This window comes from Balearica regulorum, chromosome 8 (genome assembly GCF_011004875.1).
Source record: "Balearica regulorum gibbericeps isolate bBalReg1 chromosome 8, bBalReg1.pri, whole genome shotgun sequence".
NCBI classification, from domain to species: Eukaryota; Metazoa; Chordata; class Aves; order Gruiformes; family Gruidae; genus Balearica; species Balearica regulorum.
In genome coordinates, this window is record NC_046191.1 from 11875911 (window position 1) to 11894291 (window position 18381).

The 18381-nt window shown below is 47.4% G+C and overlaps 1 protein-coding gene across 3 annotated transcripts in view; it reads left to right on the forward strand.

Moving 5' to 3' along the window:
- ERI3 (ERI1 exoribonuclease family member 3) overlaps nt 1–18381 on the forward strand; it is a 135477-nt gene that overhangs the window by 23926 nt on the left and 93170 nt on the right. For 2 of the 3 annotated variants that reach the window (XR_012836512.1, XM_075759614.1), the window contains exons 3-5: nt 1284–1400; nt 7605–7664; nt 9902–9993. Coding sequence is in view for 2 of the 3 variants with exons in the window: in XM_075759614.1 (XP_075615729.1) it covers nt 1284–1400; nt 7605–7664; nt 9902–9993 (269 nt within the window). In the remaining variant the exon portion in view is untranslated. The remainder of the gene's footprint in view (nt 1–1283; nt 1401–7604; nt 7665–9901; nt 9994–18381) is intronic. The other variant, XM_075759615.1, reaches the window with a different exon arrangement.

Below are 18381 nucleotides of genomic sequence, written 5' to 3' on the forward strand. Positions count from 1 at the left end.
CACATGCTGATTTTACTCACAGGAGTTGGATTTTTTTTATTTTTTATTATTTCTTATTTGTCTCTTCCAGATGTTTTCAGGCAGTTTTTTTTGTTGTTAAACTAATTCCATTCATGTTTTAAAAATTTATGAAAGCACTAATAAAAATGTCAAAGTGGTAAAAATGTTAGCTTTTGCTCTGCTTTGATTAAATTTTGCAAACTGTTTTTGAATATTAAAAAGCAATATTTTTTTTATTCTCTCTCCCTCTCTCTGTTTCTCTCCAGAAGTGATTTGAGAGGCTTGTTGCATGGATATCACTCAGCGGGCTCATTTGCACTCCAGAACCTTGGTGCCATGCATCTCTATTAAATAACATAGACAAATTATTCTTTAAAGACACCAAACAAATTGTCACTTCTCCTCTTACATTAAACTGGAAGGAGGAGAGGGAGTGGAGAAGGAGGAGGGTGAACACAAAGGATTTTATCGCTTTTATTCAGTGGTCGGCTTTTTTAATTTCATGTATATTTTTTAATAATTGAGAAATCCATCGCAACTGGATTTGTTTAAACTTTTTATTAACAGGTCCATGTAAATTTTTGATTGCTGATTATTCAAATAATTGAACATTCTTCTGATGAAGGAACATTTTTATTTCCCTATCAGCATAAATTGGCTACAAAGAGGAAAATTAAGCAGGGCTTGCTACTGTGTTGTATCCCATAGGGATGGATTTGGCAGGGGGGACTTTCAGCTCCTCTCCTCGCTCTGTTGGAGGAGAGCAGTGCTCCTCAGCTTCTCCTGGGAAGGAGGTGCTTCATGCAGTAGCTCCTGTTGTCTGGCTGGTGGTGTCCTCCTAAAGGACACCAAGGTGGAGAAGGTGGGACTGGTCTTGGGGAGGGCACAGCCCCCGGGGTGGCCTTGCTAAGCTGACGTGAGCCTGTTGCAAGTGCGTCTCCGTGTTCCCTGGGGGGTGCCAGCACATGTGAGTGGTGCCGGACCATCTTCTTTAGGTCCGGCTCAGGCAGCGGTGTGTGCGGTTGCAGCGCTGAGCACAAAGACGTCCCCACCACGTGTCCCAGCTGCAGTGAGCTTCGGCACCATCCTCCTGCGCACTCACAGCATTGGATGTGCTCCGGCACCGCTTTCCCCCTCGTCGTGCAGAGCTTCGTGTCAGGCTTGGTTTTGTTTGGGACTGCCAGGACCCTCTTTTTACAGCTGGCTTGCTAGGCGGGATCATTTCCAGCTTCATTTTTTGTTTGTTTTAAATGAACAGCTGCTTTTCTTTTTGCCCTATTCAGGAAATCATCGAATTCCCTATTCTGAAGCTGAATGGCAGGACGATGGAGATTGAATCCACCTTTCACATGTATGTTCAGCCTGTGGTGCATCCCCAGCTTACGCCCTTCTGTACAGAGGTAAAGTGCAAAGGTTCCCCGGTGCTCCGAGAGTCTCCCTGGGAAGCAGGTTGCCATTGCATCGGGGGTTGGGGTCACCTCCTCGCGGTGCGGTTGCGAGGCAGGCTGTCATGCCAACCTTGAGCTAAGGACAAGGGGAATAATTATTTTTTTTTGTCGTTGCAATAGGGTGTAAAGACCTCGGTTTGGATTCATAAATAACTCTGCTAACTAAGATCAGTTGTATTTACGACTAACGGACGTCTTCCTGAGTGACCACAAAATAAAAGCACTCGTGTGTGTTAACTGATGCTCAAAACCTTGCAACCTCTCTGTGAGCTCTTTGCGATTTTGCCGTGCTGCTCTTTGGTGGGGAAGGTCAAAGAGAACATGGTCCGAGGGAAGAAAGTGTCGTACTGCTGCATGGTTCAGAGGCTCTAAATGACTCTCCTGTGGGCCTGCCTGTTGGGATTTGATGAGTCTTTCAGGGTAGTAGGATAACCCATGTCTATGTTTTTAAGACTTTCTTTTTGATGTTGTACTTGTGGGGCACTTGAAATGATTGCTGGAGAAGTGGCTTCTTGTTACTTGGTTATTCTCATTGCCAAGGACAGTTCTCTCGAGCTGTGGATGCCTTTCCCCAGATACAGACAAGAGGATGAAGGTGTTAAATGCGATCCCTGAGGGTTCAAAGGAATAGGGGGGCAGGAGTTGTTTTTTGGGGGGGTTGTTTTGGTTTTTTCATTCAGCACAAAAAGTTAACTGTTTCTGCAAGTGTGTTCTTGCTCCCTGCTGTAACCATCAAAACAAAGCTTAAGTTCCTTTTGCTTTGGGCTTTTTTTCCTGTCACTCCACTGGTTCGATGTTGGCCGGCTCAGCCACTCTTAAAGTACTGACTGTGAGAATCAGGGTATCCAAGTTCTTTGTTCTGTCCCCATCTCATCCAGGATCATCGATACTGTGGTGTGTTTTCCCCGACCTCTGTGGCTGCAGGTTTAAGCCCATGAAGTGCTTGTGCCATGAGTACTAACTTGATGAAAAATGACTCCTCTGCGTTAGGTGGAGTCCCCTCCAGGACCAACCAGCCCCTTTCATATTTCCATGTTGTAAAAACAAATACTTTTTTTTTTATTCTCTTGTAACTAAAAACCATCTGAAGGTATTTTATTTAAACTTTAAAAAAAAAAGACTAAGCACAGAAAACATTATTCCCAGGAGAGAGGCTTTCAGAAGGCTATAAATGTGGGGAAACAGAGGGCTATAATGGAAACGGTTTTGCAACCTTAATACTAGAAGGCTGGACAACTACTTTGGCTGTCCTTATCCTCATGAGACTTGCTGGACATATGCTTGTACATATGTGATAAATCTCACAGCTTGCACCTGATCTTTGCTAAAAGCAATGTCATCTTCTAAAGTAGAGCCCAAAATATTCGTTCAGCATGTCATCTAAATTCCAGAGAGAAGTTGTCTCATTAACTCCCACCAAAATTCCTTTTTCTGGAAATTCCTCTGTTGCGTCCTTCCCCCTGCCGCTAAAGGCTGCGGCTCAGTTGTTGCAGGAGAGTCTTCATGACTTGCTTGGTGTGGCTGTTCGAGCTGAACAGAGCCTCCAGCCTGCTGCAGCCTGGGGACATTGAGAGGTTCTCTGGATGCCGAGCTTGTGACCGAGACATTCAGCTCATCTAATGTTCCCGCACCGTGGTGCTGGTTTCTCTGTCTTCTCTTGCTCACAGGAGACTGGAACAGCTGTTTGTGTCTCTGCAGGTTTGTGTCTCCTGTGTGGAGCCCTGGAGCAAGCAAAGCCGTGTGTGTGTGTGCTGGCTCTGCGTTTGCAGGAGTCCCCAGGATGTGCACGGGTGTCCCAGCTGCAGCGTTGTGCTGCAGACTCTGCCGCTGACCTCGGTCTGGTGTCTTGTGTCCAGAGTTGGATAAAAATGGGCAGTGCTGAGGTCAGCAGGCAAAATGATCGCAGAACCTCCACTGGTGGGTATCAGTGGCACAAAATGGTCCAACTCACCAGGTTTGGCAAATTCTCTGTTATTAACAGCCTGGGTTAGGGAGCTGGTTTTGATCCTCGCACAGTATGGCCCCGGTCCCTCCTGGCTTGGCAGTCCCTGCCGTGCCTGTTGTAGGGGCTGCCATGAGCTCCAGAGAGTGGGATTGTGCTGGGGGGTAAGTGTGTTGTCCCTGGTTCCCGTATCTGGGGCTGACTTTGAAACCCTACCCTAAGAGCCATGGGTGAGCTGGTTGTACCGAGGACCTTACTAAACAGTTACAAAAATATCCTTTCATATTTGCAACTGCTTTTTTGCGGAAGCTGTAGTGGCTGCGTAGAGACCTGTGGGGTCAGTGGCTCCTGCTAGGTGGCACAGGGGTCAGCCCCGTGCTGCTGGTGTAGGTTCCCCTGAGACCCCGGGGACGCAACTGGGGCGTGCTGTGCGTCCAGCTCCTGTGGAGCCGCTGCCTGCACAGCTCCAGCATTTACCATTGACTTTCAGCTGTTTTATGTTTTCTGAAAAATACCCATTTTGCTAAATGCCAGTAAAGGGCTTTGTCTAGGCACCTCTACTTACAAAGGGTGAGATTTATTGGCCTCTTTGTCTACAAAGAAAGACCAGGCCTGATTATCAGATTGTACACCAGAGACAAGTGCTTAGGTAATCAGCAAACTGTCTTGGAGTAGAAATACGATGGTTTGCCAGATAAACTCTGTAGGAAAAGCAGTGATGTTGACATTACACGGGAGCCTGTCTGCTGTGCTGCTGCTTTCCCCTTTCCCCTCCGCTCGCTGCCTTTGCTGGGAAGCACTAGGACTGCTTGGTATAGACTGTGTGGGGGAGGATTACTGGGGATGCTCGATGCTACTCCTTGGGTCTGGAGTACCTCTCACATCCGTCTTCCTTCTTGAGAAGACAGCACGGGAAGGGTGTCTGCAAGGTTGGAGAGCTCATGGTCACCCTCAGGGCATCCCTTTGCTTAGCTTTTGATGTGTCTGTGCTCTTCCCTGGCTACAGGAGGTTTCTCCCACTCCCCACACCAGTGGCCAGGAGCATGTCTTCCAGGGCTGGCTGGCTCTGTAGCCCTGATCTGGTTCCCTTTCTCTTGAACGGCTTTGTAAAACAACAGGTCATGAGGCTTGGTTATGATGAGGCGTGTGCTGAACATTTAGACAGAAGGTGGAAAGTGCTCGCAAGCGGTTAAAAGCTGTTGTTAGGTGTATAAAGCCCTTTTGGAAGATGCAAGTGGTTTGCCTGATGCCCAAGAAAGTTCGTGCCAGCAGCTTAAGTGAAAGGTTCGCTCCACACTGAAGGTGCTTGTACAGGCTTTTTCGTGGTACTTTGCTCTCTTTTTATGATTAATTTTTATTGATTTTTTTTTTCCTGAAGGAACAGACAATAAAAGTACAAAAAGATAAATGTCTTATAGCTTGTTTATGCTCCCAAGTACCATGTGCTTCTTGGAATCACCAGTGAAACTTTACAATTGTGCAGTTTTATGTTTTTATACTTTATCAAAGCTGCAAGACCAGATAATGCTGCAGAGACCCAGTGCGCTAGGTCGGGTGTTACAGATGAACGTAACTGAGAACAGAAAGGATCAGAAAGGATGAGAGAGTAGAAATCTGGTCCCTTTTGAGCACTCTCTGACCTGTATTGAAATGTTCCCATGTAGCAGGTATATCCCTTTGTACTGATGTGTGCTTGATGATGTGTTCTTGTACAGATAAGTTGGTACTTTGCTTGGCCTAATAGGGAAGGAGTCTTGGGCAAGATCAAGCAGTGACTCTTTGGTGGGACCTCTGTGTCTGCCTTCCCATCCCGCCCTTCTGATGGGAAGTGTCTGGATGAGGCCATTTCACCCTGTCGTCCCATGGCCATAGCGCTGAACAGAAGCAGTCCTGAAGGTGCCTGGAGTGGTAGAAGCCATTGACATCAGTGCCGACTGTGATACCAAAAGGTTGCCTGTCATCCTTAGTACAGGAAAGACATGGACCTGCTGGAGTGGGTCCAGAGCAGGCCACAAAAAATGATCAGGGGGCTGGAGCACCTCTCTTATGAGTAAAGGCTGAGAGAGTTGTGGTGGTTTAGCCTGGACCTTATAGCAGCCTTTCCATACTTAAAGGGGGTCTGTAAGAGAGATGGGGACAAACTTTTAGTAGGGCCTGTTGTGACAGGACAAAGGATAGTGGTTTTAAACTGAAAGAGGGTAGATTTAGATTATATATAAGGAAGAAATTTTTTTACGATGAGGGTGGTGAAACACTGGGACAGGTTGCCCAGAGAGGTGGTAGATGCCCCATCCCTGGAAACATTCAAGGTCAGGATGGACGGGGCTCTGAGCAACGTGATCTAGTTGAAGATGTCCCTGGCTCATTGCGGGGAGGGTTAGACTGGAGGACCTTTAAAGGTCCCTTCTAACTCAAACTATTCTATGATTCTATGATCCTTTCCCAAAAGCTGATCTTTCAGCCACTTCCAGAGGTTTGATTTGAGCTGCCCTCTGAGAGGCAGAGCCAGCACTTTGCAGTAGGTGAGCTGTCCACCTCTGCCAGGCATTGAGAGAAACGGCAAGCAAAGGAAAAAAAAACCACCAGTGAGCTTTATAAACTGCTCTAAAGAGCTGTGTGTTAATCTCTCAAATGTGTTTGCCTCTCAGAGTATGAGAAGTCTGTAGGTAGCAGCTGTTACCCAATTAAAATACAGATTAATAGAAAAACAGTTTCTGGACTATAAAAGAATGTCTGTGTCCCTCCACTTCCTTAAAATTCCACCTTGTAATGGCTTGATGAACTTGAGAAACCCACCTAGAGGAACTCTGCATTCTTAAAATTAAAATACTTTCCCTAAAACGTATATATTACCATTCCATGGAAGTCACTATGAGAAAATAATCTTTCCACTTACAGTTTATTCAGTGAGTCAGGTATTTGGTATTCATTAAATGTAATTACAGTTTAATTGGAGTTTAATCTCTTTTTTTTTAATCTTCCTCCAAGTTCAGCGCTGTAAGCCAAGCAGCCCGAGAAACGGAGAGGTAGAAACCATTGAGCTTCTTTCAGTTGCCACATGTTTAATAAAGCAGAGCCCTGTGGTTTGCGAGAGGGCTTATGTTTTACGAGTAGGTTGAGCTGATCTGTGTGGAAGTTACTCCTGGGTGGTGATGGGGCTGTCAGCACCTCTCCGCTGGACGCTATGGCTTCCGGAGGCTTGGATGCCTGTGCAGGCAGCAGGGCATGCTCCTAGGCTGTGTTTGACCTTTATTTTATGAAAATGTGTGAGATGTTTAGCTTCAGGAAAGTGCCGTATGAAGTGAAATCCTGTAGTGTGCACTTGTTTTAATAATGATTTTTTTAATTACTTGGGTGCATTGATGGCAAGCTACTGACCTCCGATATTCAATATGTTAAAAGACAGTTTTGTCAGTTGGAAGGCAGACAGAAAAATTATCTATTTTCCATGTGCCTCAAGCTATCCCAGACAGACACAGGCAGAAACCCATGAGACCGCATCTTTTTATGCATGTGTCTATCTTTAAACAGCCAAGCAGTGTGGGTACAGTCAGTAGGACTATCTGTTGGCAAGACCTGTTCCTAAGGAACCTGCTGAAAAACAGAGTAGACCAGGGTTCTAGAAGAAGGTGGTTTTCTTCAGATTTCAAAGTTGTTTTATATGCAATTTTGAAATGCAGAGGGATGCAGTGATGGACTATGGGAAAGCACACGTGGTGGCTGCCCAGCGCAGGGGAGGATGACTGGGTCCGCTCTGGGTCTCACTTACCAATAATGGTCTATTCTGTCCATCTAACGCTGTGCAATTTTGGTGTCGCTGCGGTAGCAGGGGAGCGACCACAGACCCTGGTAGTTACCCCTGCCTGTGTAAGTCAGAGCAGCATAAAAACTGGTGAAATGCATGTTGAAAAAGGGCAGCATTTTGGGCATTGTGCTGGTACACTTGCTCCCCAAGTGCATCCTGCCCTGCCGAGAGTTTGCTGTTTTATGGTGTGGGTAGGAGCCCCCCCTACACTTCTGTGTTTGGGATGAAGCTGTGCCCTTGCCCATGGCTGAGGAGCTGCCAGGGTCGCTCTGCTGTGGCTGGCTCCTCGGCAATGTCCGTGTGGGTCACAGGAGCACGTGTTGGTTGCAGCGAGATGGACAGGAGAGGAGACCTATCTAATGATCTTTTGAGCGCTGCTCTGACACCTGCTCTCTGTCTCTCGTTTCAGCTGACTGGGATTATTCAAGGCATGGTGGATGGGCAGCCGAGCCTCCAGCAAGTGCTTGAGGTAAGCAGAGTAACCTTTAGTTCCCGAACTCTGACCTCTGGTCCTGTCCTCCCCGCTTCATCTCTTTCTCTGCACCCTCCCCTTGCTGAGAATCGAACCGCGTAATTTGACTATGATTACAGCTTCATTAGAATAACATTTGCTGTCATGTTGGTGACACGCTGCTGAGAGTATTGAACCATTGATCTGTCATCTCCAGCTGTTCACGTCAAGGGTGCTGACAAGATATCCAGACTCCTGCCAGTAGATAGGAGAAGAGGCGATTCTTGCTTGAGCCAGTTTTAAAGCACCCAGACATTGCTCGAGACTGCTGCTCCGGGAGCTTCTGCCTTCATTTTCTTTCCCCTCCCTCAGCACTTTATTAAATTAATTTTTTCTACCTATTTAAATGCTCAATAATACATGTAGTATAGAAAGAAAATGCCTCTCAAATCTAATCTGGAGGATGTGCGAATGTAGATATAGCCCTAATAATGCCATCTGCTTAATGTTGAATTCCTACAGCATTTAGGGCTTAATTAGCTTGGAAGTATTTCTCCATCAATAGCTTTTGTTGGTAGTCAAATAGTGAAGGAAACCTCCTCAAGCAGAGCCTGCTTGAGCTGCAGGTTGGTGTTCGATGCATTGTCTCTGTCAGGATTTCCACTGCTGTGTTACCTAATTGTTCCTAATCAGAATAATTGCAACAATTGCTTATGTGAGGAAATCAAATTAAAGGCTTTAAAATCCTCCATGGAGACAGCACTTCATGGGCGCTCACATCAAGGAGTTTAAAAAGGTTACTGCTGCTGTCCCTTGCTCCGGGAAGCCTTGTGTGGGGCTGGCGGTAAGATCTCAGCAGCCCCAGGGAGGCAAAAATGGGGCTGAGAAGCTGGATGCTGCTTTGCCAGGAGTTTTACTTTAAAGGGACATTGTACAGTCGGTCGCAGAAAGGAGCGCCATCGTCTGCCAGAAAGGCTGCGGCCATGATATGAGACCGAAGATGGTGCTCTGCGGTGGTGACACCTCGCATGGACGCAAACTCCCGACTCTCCCCGGTCCCTGGTGCTCTCCAGTGAGCACGTAGCAGAATGTGTGTCCGTAAGCATACAGATGCCTGTGCCTGCTTCCCCAGGAGGGAGAGCCCTCTTTGCCTGGATGGGTGAACATACATCGCCTCTGGAGTATTACAGAGAATGGTTCATTCTCTTTCTACAGGAGTTTCTTAGAGTGTGGACACATTTATGTAGGGTTTTTTTTTTAAATTTGAACTGAAGGTGTTCGTACAGCAGCATGTTTCTAGGTTAAAATGAGATTTGGGTCAGGCAGCTTCTGGGGCATGCTAGTTTATTCAGCAGTGGAAGGTGTTGAGCAAGGGAAAAGAGGAGGGATTTCTCTTGCTGAAGCACTGGAAATGCTGCTAGTGAGGCTGCATAATAGCAGCTGATTGCCTGTCATGTGCCACTGGAAGATTTTGGGGACATCATTTGCTAGTTCCAGCTGGAAAAAGCATCTATGCAGGGGTTTGAATCTAAGTTCCTCCTGGTTAATCCCTGAGGTGGATCTGCATCCTCCAGATTAATGTGACCCGTTTCTGAAGTAGATCCAGAACATCTGTCCCTATGAGAAGTTGATCTGGAGTAGCAGATTCACTTTAAATCCATGCCGTACCCTGAACAAGCACTTCCTCGGAACCATAAGGAGGAAAGAGAGACCCAGCCTGGAGAGAAAGGGGACGCATGGCTTTGCTTGTTACTGCTGCACAGTGCCTGTGTGTGCCCATTTGTCCCCCTCTCCCCCATCTCCTTGGAGCTGTATGAATGGGAGCACGTGAGAAGTGCTGTAGGTGAGGGATGCCATCCCAGGATGCCAGTGTTTTCCCCTCGCTGGAGGGGACACAAGTTACGCTCACTGCGAGCCCGTTTGGTACAGGGAAAGGAAAAACGGAGGAGGAATGTCAGGTAACAGTGCAGTTGTATCGTCCCGCTAACGCTGTACAACTTCCATCCCTCTGTGAGCAGAGCTGCTGCGGTGTCTGATAAGATCATCTCTGCTCTGGTTGCCTGATGTCTGCTATCAGAAATCTTCAAAGGTCCAAACGTGCTGTTGTTGAGATGGCAAGCAAAGAGAGAAGAGAGAGAGGGAGGATAAGATCACAATTTTCTTCTCTCTTGATTGCAAGCAGCTTATCTGAGTTTAACTGTTGTGGCTCGGCCTGTCTCTGCAAAACTCATCCCCTTTTCTTGCCTTCCTTTCAGAGGGTTGACGAGTGGATGGCGAAGGAAGGCCTCTTAGATCCCAGCGTCAAGTCGATTTTTGTGACCTGTGGAGACTGGGATTTGAAAGTGATGTGAGTATGGAAGGGGAGGGAGATTTTTCTGGGCTTTATTGCTCTATGTTTGCCTGTAGTGCCTGTGTCTATCCTTACAAGCCTCTGACTGTCCCTAGTCTTTGTTTCTTAGGGAAGTCGTTGTTTGCCATGCATAATTGGGAGTGGAGGGTTGTTTAAGAAGACAGGTCAGTGCTGGGCATAGTGCAATATCGCTGCCTGGGATATTCCCTATAGTGAATGAATCCTTTTGGAAGCCCAAGAAAGGTTTAAACTGGAACTTTGTGATGTGTTCCCTTTTATCCAATATACTTTGCAAAGGGATGGATATTTCTGAGCGCATACATGGAACTCTGTTTCTGTACACCCAAATGAAGCAATGGTCCTTACCCGACTTCCATGTGCAAGGCTTTCTCTCTGTCATCTTGGCACACTGACTGGATGTGAATCACAGAATAGTCTTTGGAAAGAGAGTACAAGCCAAGTCTGGCACACTTCATCGGTGTTCTTATTGTTAAGGTCATCTTCATCAGCTGGGCGACTGTATCTGGAGAGAACCAGGTGGGGACCTGCAAATGTCAGTGTATGCACATGGTTTGTTATGAAAATGGCTAGACCACCAGCCTAAAAATGTTATTTAAAAGAATGGAGTTAAATGTCTAAGAATTAGATTAGTCTAATCTGTAAGGTGTTTGCAGATCAGTGTCGTATTGTGTTGAATTCACTTGGATTCCTGTAATCCCGCTTCAGCTTTTCATTTCCTCAGAGCACTGGGTAAAGACTCCTGTTGTTATCACACTGGTAAAGCATTGACTTGACACATCTGATGCTAAACTGACATCCACAACTCGTTAGTAGTGTTACTTGGTTTTGTGTGTGACATTGGTTTCCCCAAGTTGGAAGCCTAAATAAACTGCACACAGCCTGGGAGCAATCAGCACCAGTTCTTCCCGCAGAGTGGTCTTTGTAGAGTGGCAGCTCCTTGCCTCTTCTTGGTGTGATTAGCGAGACATGAGATATGAGGACCAAAGCAGCAGCACAGGCACTAGTGGAGATGAGAAATTTGCCATGCTCCAGACAGGAGTGAGGTATGCGAACTTTTGAGTCAAAATCTTGGTCTCTGCTGTGGCTGTGTCCAGAGCTGGTATATATTGCCAGTTCCTGTGTTACTGGTTTAAATTAAGAGTGAGGCTTATTTTTCTTTATATATCATGTTTAAACTTTTATTAGAGACCAGCACAAAGACAGCTGCAGAGATGCTGAACTCCTGTTTCTCATCTGTTCTGTTTTCTAAGTTCTTTACTCCTGTACTGCTGTTCTGCGAGTCCAGTTTACTGCTTTTGGTGCTGGTTGTGAGGAACAGAGTTATCTGTGCTCAAAGCCCATCTTTCCATCACTTTCCCAGTGGGATAACAAGGTTTCCAGATAATGACATCCTAATTTGGTGTCTGTATGGAGTGGGCAACCTTCTGGATGTTAGGTTTTTTTGCTTCAGAGCTCTACAGTGGGCAAAGAGGGGTAAAGATGAGCCCCATTTCTGGTGAGCCATAGGGCTTGTGGGGTGAGCTGGCTCAGCAGGACGTGCAGTTCTGGAGCAGAGATATTTGATTCACCATTTGCAGTGGTCTCTCGCATGGATTGTGCCTCACTAGTCAGCTGGAAAAGAAGACTCCACTCCTAGCCATGAGGTTGCAGCGAGTGGTTCATTTCTCCCTCTTCCTTTTAAAAAATTTTTTTAAACCATTAACTTCAGAATTCAATCCTGAAGCGTCTCCAGGGCAAAGCAAAAAATACATTTTGTGTTTCCACCCACATGGATAGCAGGAGTCTGGCTGCAGCCGCTTGGTGAGTAGCACATCACACCACTCCGTCGCCGATTGGGTGCCGCAGCGTGTAGCGTCACATCTGATTAGCGCCGTGCCAGTGAATGAGGCTTGAGTGAGGACTCCCTGCCAGCTCTGACTTGTCTCATTTCCCATTACTTTTATCCGTCACCACAAATGCCGAGTCTTCCTCCTGAACTAATTAAGTTTGCGTGTGTTTAGACACATTGCCAAATAGGGTTTAGCAAAGCAGAACTGAGCATCTCTTTTTAAAGAGGAAAGGCAGAAAGCTGAAACAAGGCTGCTCAGACAGGGAGATAGAGCCTTAGAGATGTGGAACATCCTGAGTGTATTCCAGGGAATCGCCCCGTGCTTCCCTGCAAGGCTTGTGTTGTACCTGGTGCCCTTTGCTGCTGCGTGGAGACCACGTGCTGGGCACGGAAGGCACTGTGGTAAGTACGAAGGGAGGTGGTGCTGCTTGTCCACGTTTGGAGAAGTGTGCTGGTGGAAGCATTGCGTGGTAGAAACCCCACTGAGTTCCAGAGGAATTCAAGACAGTGAGGCGAGAGCAGCGCTTCCTGGCTTAGGGAGTGGCATCTTGGGGCAGGGCCGATCCTAACTCTGCTGCTCCTCTTCTCAGCTTCCTTAGTAATGTCAGCTACTTGCACAGCTGCCTGTGAAGCAAGCTGCGGTCCTCTTACCCAGTGTCTTGTGTGATTTGGAGTTCCTGTCCTCTGTTCTCCTTAGCTCAGCTGATGGTGGGAAACCATGCAGCCTTGTTCATGGCTTCTCCAGCAATGACCTGGGCATTCAGTTTGGCTTTGGTCTGCATGTACTGTTGAAGAGTTAAGGCATAGTATCTTCTAGACAGGCCTGTCTACTGTGGGTGTTTCTAGTGGGTGCCACTGGCGGGTGCCAGGGTGCTGGGAGGCACAGTGGGGTGAGCAAGCTGTGTGGGGATGGTGGCTGGAACAAAGAGGAGGGATATACAAGCCTGTTGGTGGTGGATATGGGTACAAGGTGAGCAAATAGTCCTGTCAAAGCCAGGAGCTGCAATATGCGTAGCACTGCTAGCTCCAAGACAAGCACAAAAGGAGTAGCGGTTGTCAAGGTACTGCTTTCTGCTGGTGGTGTCTAGCACTGAGTGTGCAGGATTCAAGATGGAAACTCAGCTGTTAAAGGACCTGCAAAGCCTCTACTTGTCTCAGGGATCTTGAGGGAATGAGGCACTGTGTGGCTGCAGACTTGATTTCTCTTGAACGTTGCAGCTTTCTTGGAAGATCAGAGAGCTGTTTGGCTTCCCTCTGGCAACAAGGAGTACTAGTCACAAGGAGGTGGGTGCCTAGAAGAGGACACACCAAGCATCTAGGAGGGGCTTGTGGAGGTTTCACGTGAGTCTAGGTCCTCGGCTGTGCCATCAAAGGTTTTTTTGTGAGCAGAAGGAGAGTCCCTGTTGGAGGGATTTGGCTGCTACTGGAGAGAGCCCATTGCACAAGAGGGCTCAGAAATGGAGCACCGATCCTCTGCTGGCTGCACTTGGATCAACTGGCTTTCAGTGCTCGGTGTGTGAGAACCAGGCTGGAGTCAGGGAGACAGCAGCTCTCCTGCCACCCCTCCTCTTCCCTCTTGTTAAGATGCAATTTCTTTAATGAGGAAAACCTCTTGAGTAGGAACATCACCTTTCTGAAGGCTTGGCCTGACAAGGCAGTTCAAGCCGACAGAGTCGCATATCAACTTCAGCAAATATCAGTCACTCATTACAGAGACTCTTCTCCCCCCCAACCCCCCCAGCAACACCCCTCGTTCCCAGACAAGGGAATGAATCACACTCCTGCTCTTGAATACATCATGACAAGTGGTGGTTCTAATGAGAAAGGGCCATTCATTCTGGGTGGAAAGTTCCCTGTGTCGACACGGAAATGTTATTAATTAAAGAGAGCTACCTGAAGCAAAAGATGAAAGGAGCACCAGACCTGCCAAGCTAAAATATGAGTGGGGATACAGCCTCGTTAGGCACACGGTCCTTGGGCCTCTGAGCGCTCAGCGGGAGGATTCCTTTAGCCTGTTGCAAGGAGCTATCCTCCAAGTTTAACATCTCCAGGGCCGGATTCGGACACCTGGTGTAGTCAGCTTTAGTGCTTGGACCTCATCCTGCACCTAGGATGGAACTGTCACTAGTGATTAGGCAAATTGCATCGACATGGCATTGGGTGGTGAGGGTAACGTGCCTCTGAAGGGCTGAGGGTGCCGCTGACTGCAGGAGATGGTTTTAGTGGAAAGAGGGTACTCTGTGTATGCCAGGGTTGAGCCCTTGTAGCGTGAGCTCTTTAGTGTGGTTTGTGTCCTCTGAAATGTCAAATTGGCTCCCTTCACGTACAGAGCCGGTTTACCTGCTCTTAAGCACAATGTGAATTAATCCTGGCAACCGAAGAAGCATTTTTACTGTGGGTTCATAGCTACAGAGCTGAGCTGCAGTGAGGCTAAGTGATACGCCTGTGGTCGTGCAGACAGGCAGGGGCAGAGGAAGGAGCTGAAGCCACACGTGCTGAATCTCAGACCTGCATCTTAATGTCAAGAGCATCAGTTAATCCTTTTCCTTCCAGTTTTGGATCATTCTGCAAATGCATTGAACATAGGTAAACATGCATGTAGGCTTTGGTCTGTATACCTCTGACATGAGGGTGCTTATACTGCACTTACCGTGGCTGATCAGAACATGCTAATTTATGCCTTTATAGGAAACTACTGCTCAGAAGTTTTTCATTTCCTTAAATAAGTGTTAAAAGGCAAGTACTCTCTAATATAGTGATAAAACACAGTGAAGTGTCTTGAAATGTTTATAGCCCTTGGTGCTCTTCCTAGGTTGCATATTAGTAAATTCTGAGCAGTAAATTACACTGTTGCTTAATTTTATCTTACTGTTTTAATTCTTTCTTTGCAAGTTACAGGCTGGGAGGATGCTTGCCTTCTCAGACCAGCTCCGAGTGCAGCAACGGGTTGGTCTTTCCAGCCTTCTGTCCTGGATGCTTGGTTTGAGATCAGCCTTAGGTCATGAATGAAGACGGATTGATGGTGTTAGTGTCCCTTGTGTATGTTGTTCTTTATCACAGGACCGGGAGGGTGTTGGTAGCGTCTGCCTGGGGGAGAAATTGCAGCCAGCCACTGAATGGAGCGAATGGGACCGCTTGGGTAGCCATGGGGAAAGGCAGGAGAAGTGGTTGGGTGGCAGGAGGTATGTTCAGAGGGTGGCTTTTGAGAGTAACAAGAAAGAGCTGGTAATGAAAAGATAATACAGTACTCTGTGTTTAAAAATACCAAAACAATTCCTTTCCAGCTAAGATCTTTTGATTCGCTTGTTGTTGTTGTTGCTGCTTTTCGCGGGGATCATTTCTGCTGACCAACCCTATGGTGTGTCTCTTCACATGGTTACATTGGCTGAAGGAAGATGGTGATGTGAACTACAGTGCAGCGATGGGACTGAGCATCCAGGGTCAGGAACCTTTCGAGTCAGCTTTGCTGATGGAGTCGTTCATGTAATTACATCCTAAAGTGCTTTGCCAGAGCTACGCGAGGCAGCCTTGTGAGCATGCTCTTCTCTAGCACTTACAGGGAGTAGCACTGACCCCATTCACTTCTGCGACCTTGCAGTCCAGCTTTTTGTTTTTAAAGGAAATGATATCACTTAATGCAAAATAAATTTTGGATTTTAAGGTTCTCCCTCTGTTCACTCTTATTTAAAATTAATATAGCACACTTGACTTTTGTTATCCTTCTGCGGCAGTTCCCCGGGCTGTCTGCTGTTCTTGCCTTTGTTTGAAATCCACTGGTTGTACGAGCTTCTGCAAGTTATGTTGTCTGAGATGTGGGATTCTGGGAATGCCTTTGTGTTAAGCTTTGGACATGAAATCTTTGCATAGGGATCATCATGCAATGGACTATCACCTTCAGGTCTGCTACTTGTCTGGCATGTCATAGCAAAGACATTTGTCATAGTCAGGACTGTAGTGGCCACAGATTTATTGAGCTGTGATGCCTGACGCACTCTGGAGAGCACGGACTCTGCTGCCTGGGAATTAGGACCAAAGAAGTTCGAAACAGCATGAAAGATGGTGGAGAACCTTGGAATAAATTTACAGTGCAGGGGGGAATGAGACAGGCATTGCATCAAGTGCTTTATTTCCAGCACTGAACCGTTGGGATGGGATAATGAATGGAGAAGGTGGATTTTCCATCACTGGATAACTTAACTCAAGCTGTGTTTGGCAAAAAGTCACGCTGAACTGAAGGCAAGCTGTTGGTCTCGGTGTCATCTGCTCATATAGTAAGGAACCATAATTCCCTCTGCAGCAGGAATTGCTAAGGTGAATTCTGTGCCCAGTGTTACAATGAATTCAGGCAAAATTGTTTCAAAACCAATGGATCTATAATGGATATTTGGTAAAAAGCACATCCTGGCCTCTGCCCGTATTAGAGAGCCCTCTAACAGCAACTCAACATCATGGTTATCCTGTGCCCTGGGGAACTGAAAAGCTGGTTGGCTTGGGGACTGCAGAGGATAAACCACGGGAGGGCTGTTTGCCATCTGAATTTCGTTATCTATGGCACGTGTGAAAAATAGGATTAGCTTCACAAAGTGTGAATTTTCTGTATTACTTCAAAAAGCTTAATTTTTCTAGTGTTAGACAGACATAGTGTTTCGCGCTGGGGCTAAAATGTCAGCTGTCTCCCTTTGGATCTCAGCTCTTCTTACTTCCCAGCCGAAGAAAAGCGGTCGCGTGTTGGCACCAGTGCTGCCCTCCCAGTGGCTTGGCTGGGAGTGGAGCTCTCACGGCTTCTCTGCTTAGAGAGCTCTGCTTGAAAAATACTGCCAGCCTGGGAGCAGCATCCTTCCCCTTCGCTCACTCTATTCAAGCCTTGTCTGAGTCTGTAGCTTTCTTGAAAGCATTTTATTTTGTTTGCCTGTTTGTTTCCTGTTGGGAGCCATTTTCCTGGATGGGTTCAGTCCCTTTCCTCCTGAAGCTCCTGGCTGGTAAAGACCTACTGGGCCATCTTGAGGTCATCCCTGGTATTTTTCCTCCAGCGTATTCTCATGTGCCTTGTCCAGCCACTCTCCACATCCTGAGGAGTGGATGTCTGGGTGTGTGCAGGACTCTTGGGAGGACACCAGAGCTGCAAACTAACTTTTAGAGCTGAGTCCATTCAACGCTGGAGTCACCTTTTTCTGTGTGTTTGGTCAGGGTGCTGCCTCAGCCTGGCACCCTGAAGATGGTGCCTTGTGCTCAGAGATTGCTCTGGACCAGGCGTTAGCAATGACATGAGGCATGTGGAGGTGGTACTAGAAGAAAGAGCAGAATAGAGGAGTTTGGGGGAAGGCGACTGAGGAAGCAGCGCGATGTGCTGGCAGGGCTGTGTACGGGAAGCTCCTGCTACCCAGGACTTTGTCCTGCCTTGGTCCCACCAGCTTTGTCTGCCTCTTCGAGTGGGGCTTTCTCCTTCCCTCTGCCCAGCACCTACACTCCGTGACACTCTTTTTCTTCCCTTTGTAGGTCCCTCTTGGTCAGCTTTAATTTCCCTGCCTCAATTTTTCCATCTGGGTGTTGAGCCAGGTCTCGGTGCTGACCGTTGACCAGCGTGCCAGAGGTGCCCAGGCACCGGCTGCGCTCAGCTCCCTGTCCCTGCCTGGAGACACGTGTGTTCTGCAAACCGGGCGGACGGAGGAAGCTGGTGGGAGGTTGCCAGGACCTCTCCTCCAGCTCGCTGTGCTCCCAGCTCTGAAGAGAACTGTTACATTTTATGGACCATTTAGCTTCCCAATGGTGATCCTAATTCTTCACAGCATGTATGTGCCATTTCTTGGTTATTAAAAGGACCCCTGAAAAGGAGCTGCCCTCTGAGTCAGTGCTCTTCCATGCAGTTAATTGCAGGAGGGTTTTGCTTAGACTGTGAGGCTTAATATTTCCAAACTCTCCCTGTGCTAAGAGGGTGAATTAATACCCAAGTCTCCTTGCGGCTGCGGGGACTGACCCTTGTGCACCATCAGTAAGCAGTTGGGGGAAGAACGTTTCTGTCGGGAGTAATTCAAACTTGGAATTGCTCTGGAGGAAGTTCACTTGCTTTCTGCATAGAGATCAAGGGCGCTTTAAGGGCTGGCCGGCCAGGTGTCTCAGTCTTTCATCTCTATATCCTTATATTGTGTGACACTTCAGGTGCCAGAATAGCTTCCATTCCTTGGGGGCCCAAGCAAGCTCCACGCTTACTGGGAAAGGAGTGATTACCTTGGAGTGACAAGTTAGCCGAAGGATGGATGGCTGTGGTTGCACAGCAGGTGTGAGATGGATGGATGGGAGGTGGTTCAAGGGGAGATTCTTGTCAAGTCACTGTGCTGCGTATGAGAAAACAGAGATGGCGAGCCATTAGGCTGTGTATTTCAGGTGTGAGGAAGCTGCTGAGGTCCCCTGGCATTGCCAAATGCCAAGTGAAATGTTACTGCCATGCGGAGCGCAGCAGTGTGTCGGAATTAATGAGACTGGTGTAGGAAGAGCACACGTGGCTGGTCTGGAGGGTTAATGTGTGTGAGGGTGATAGG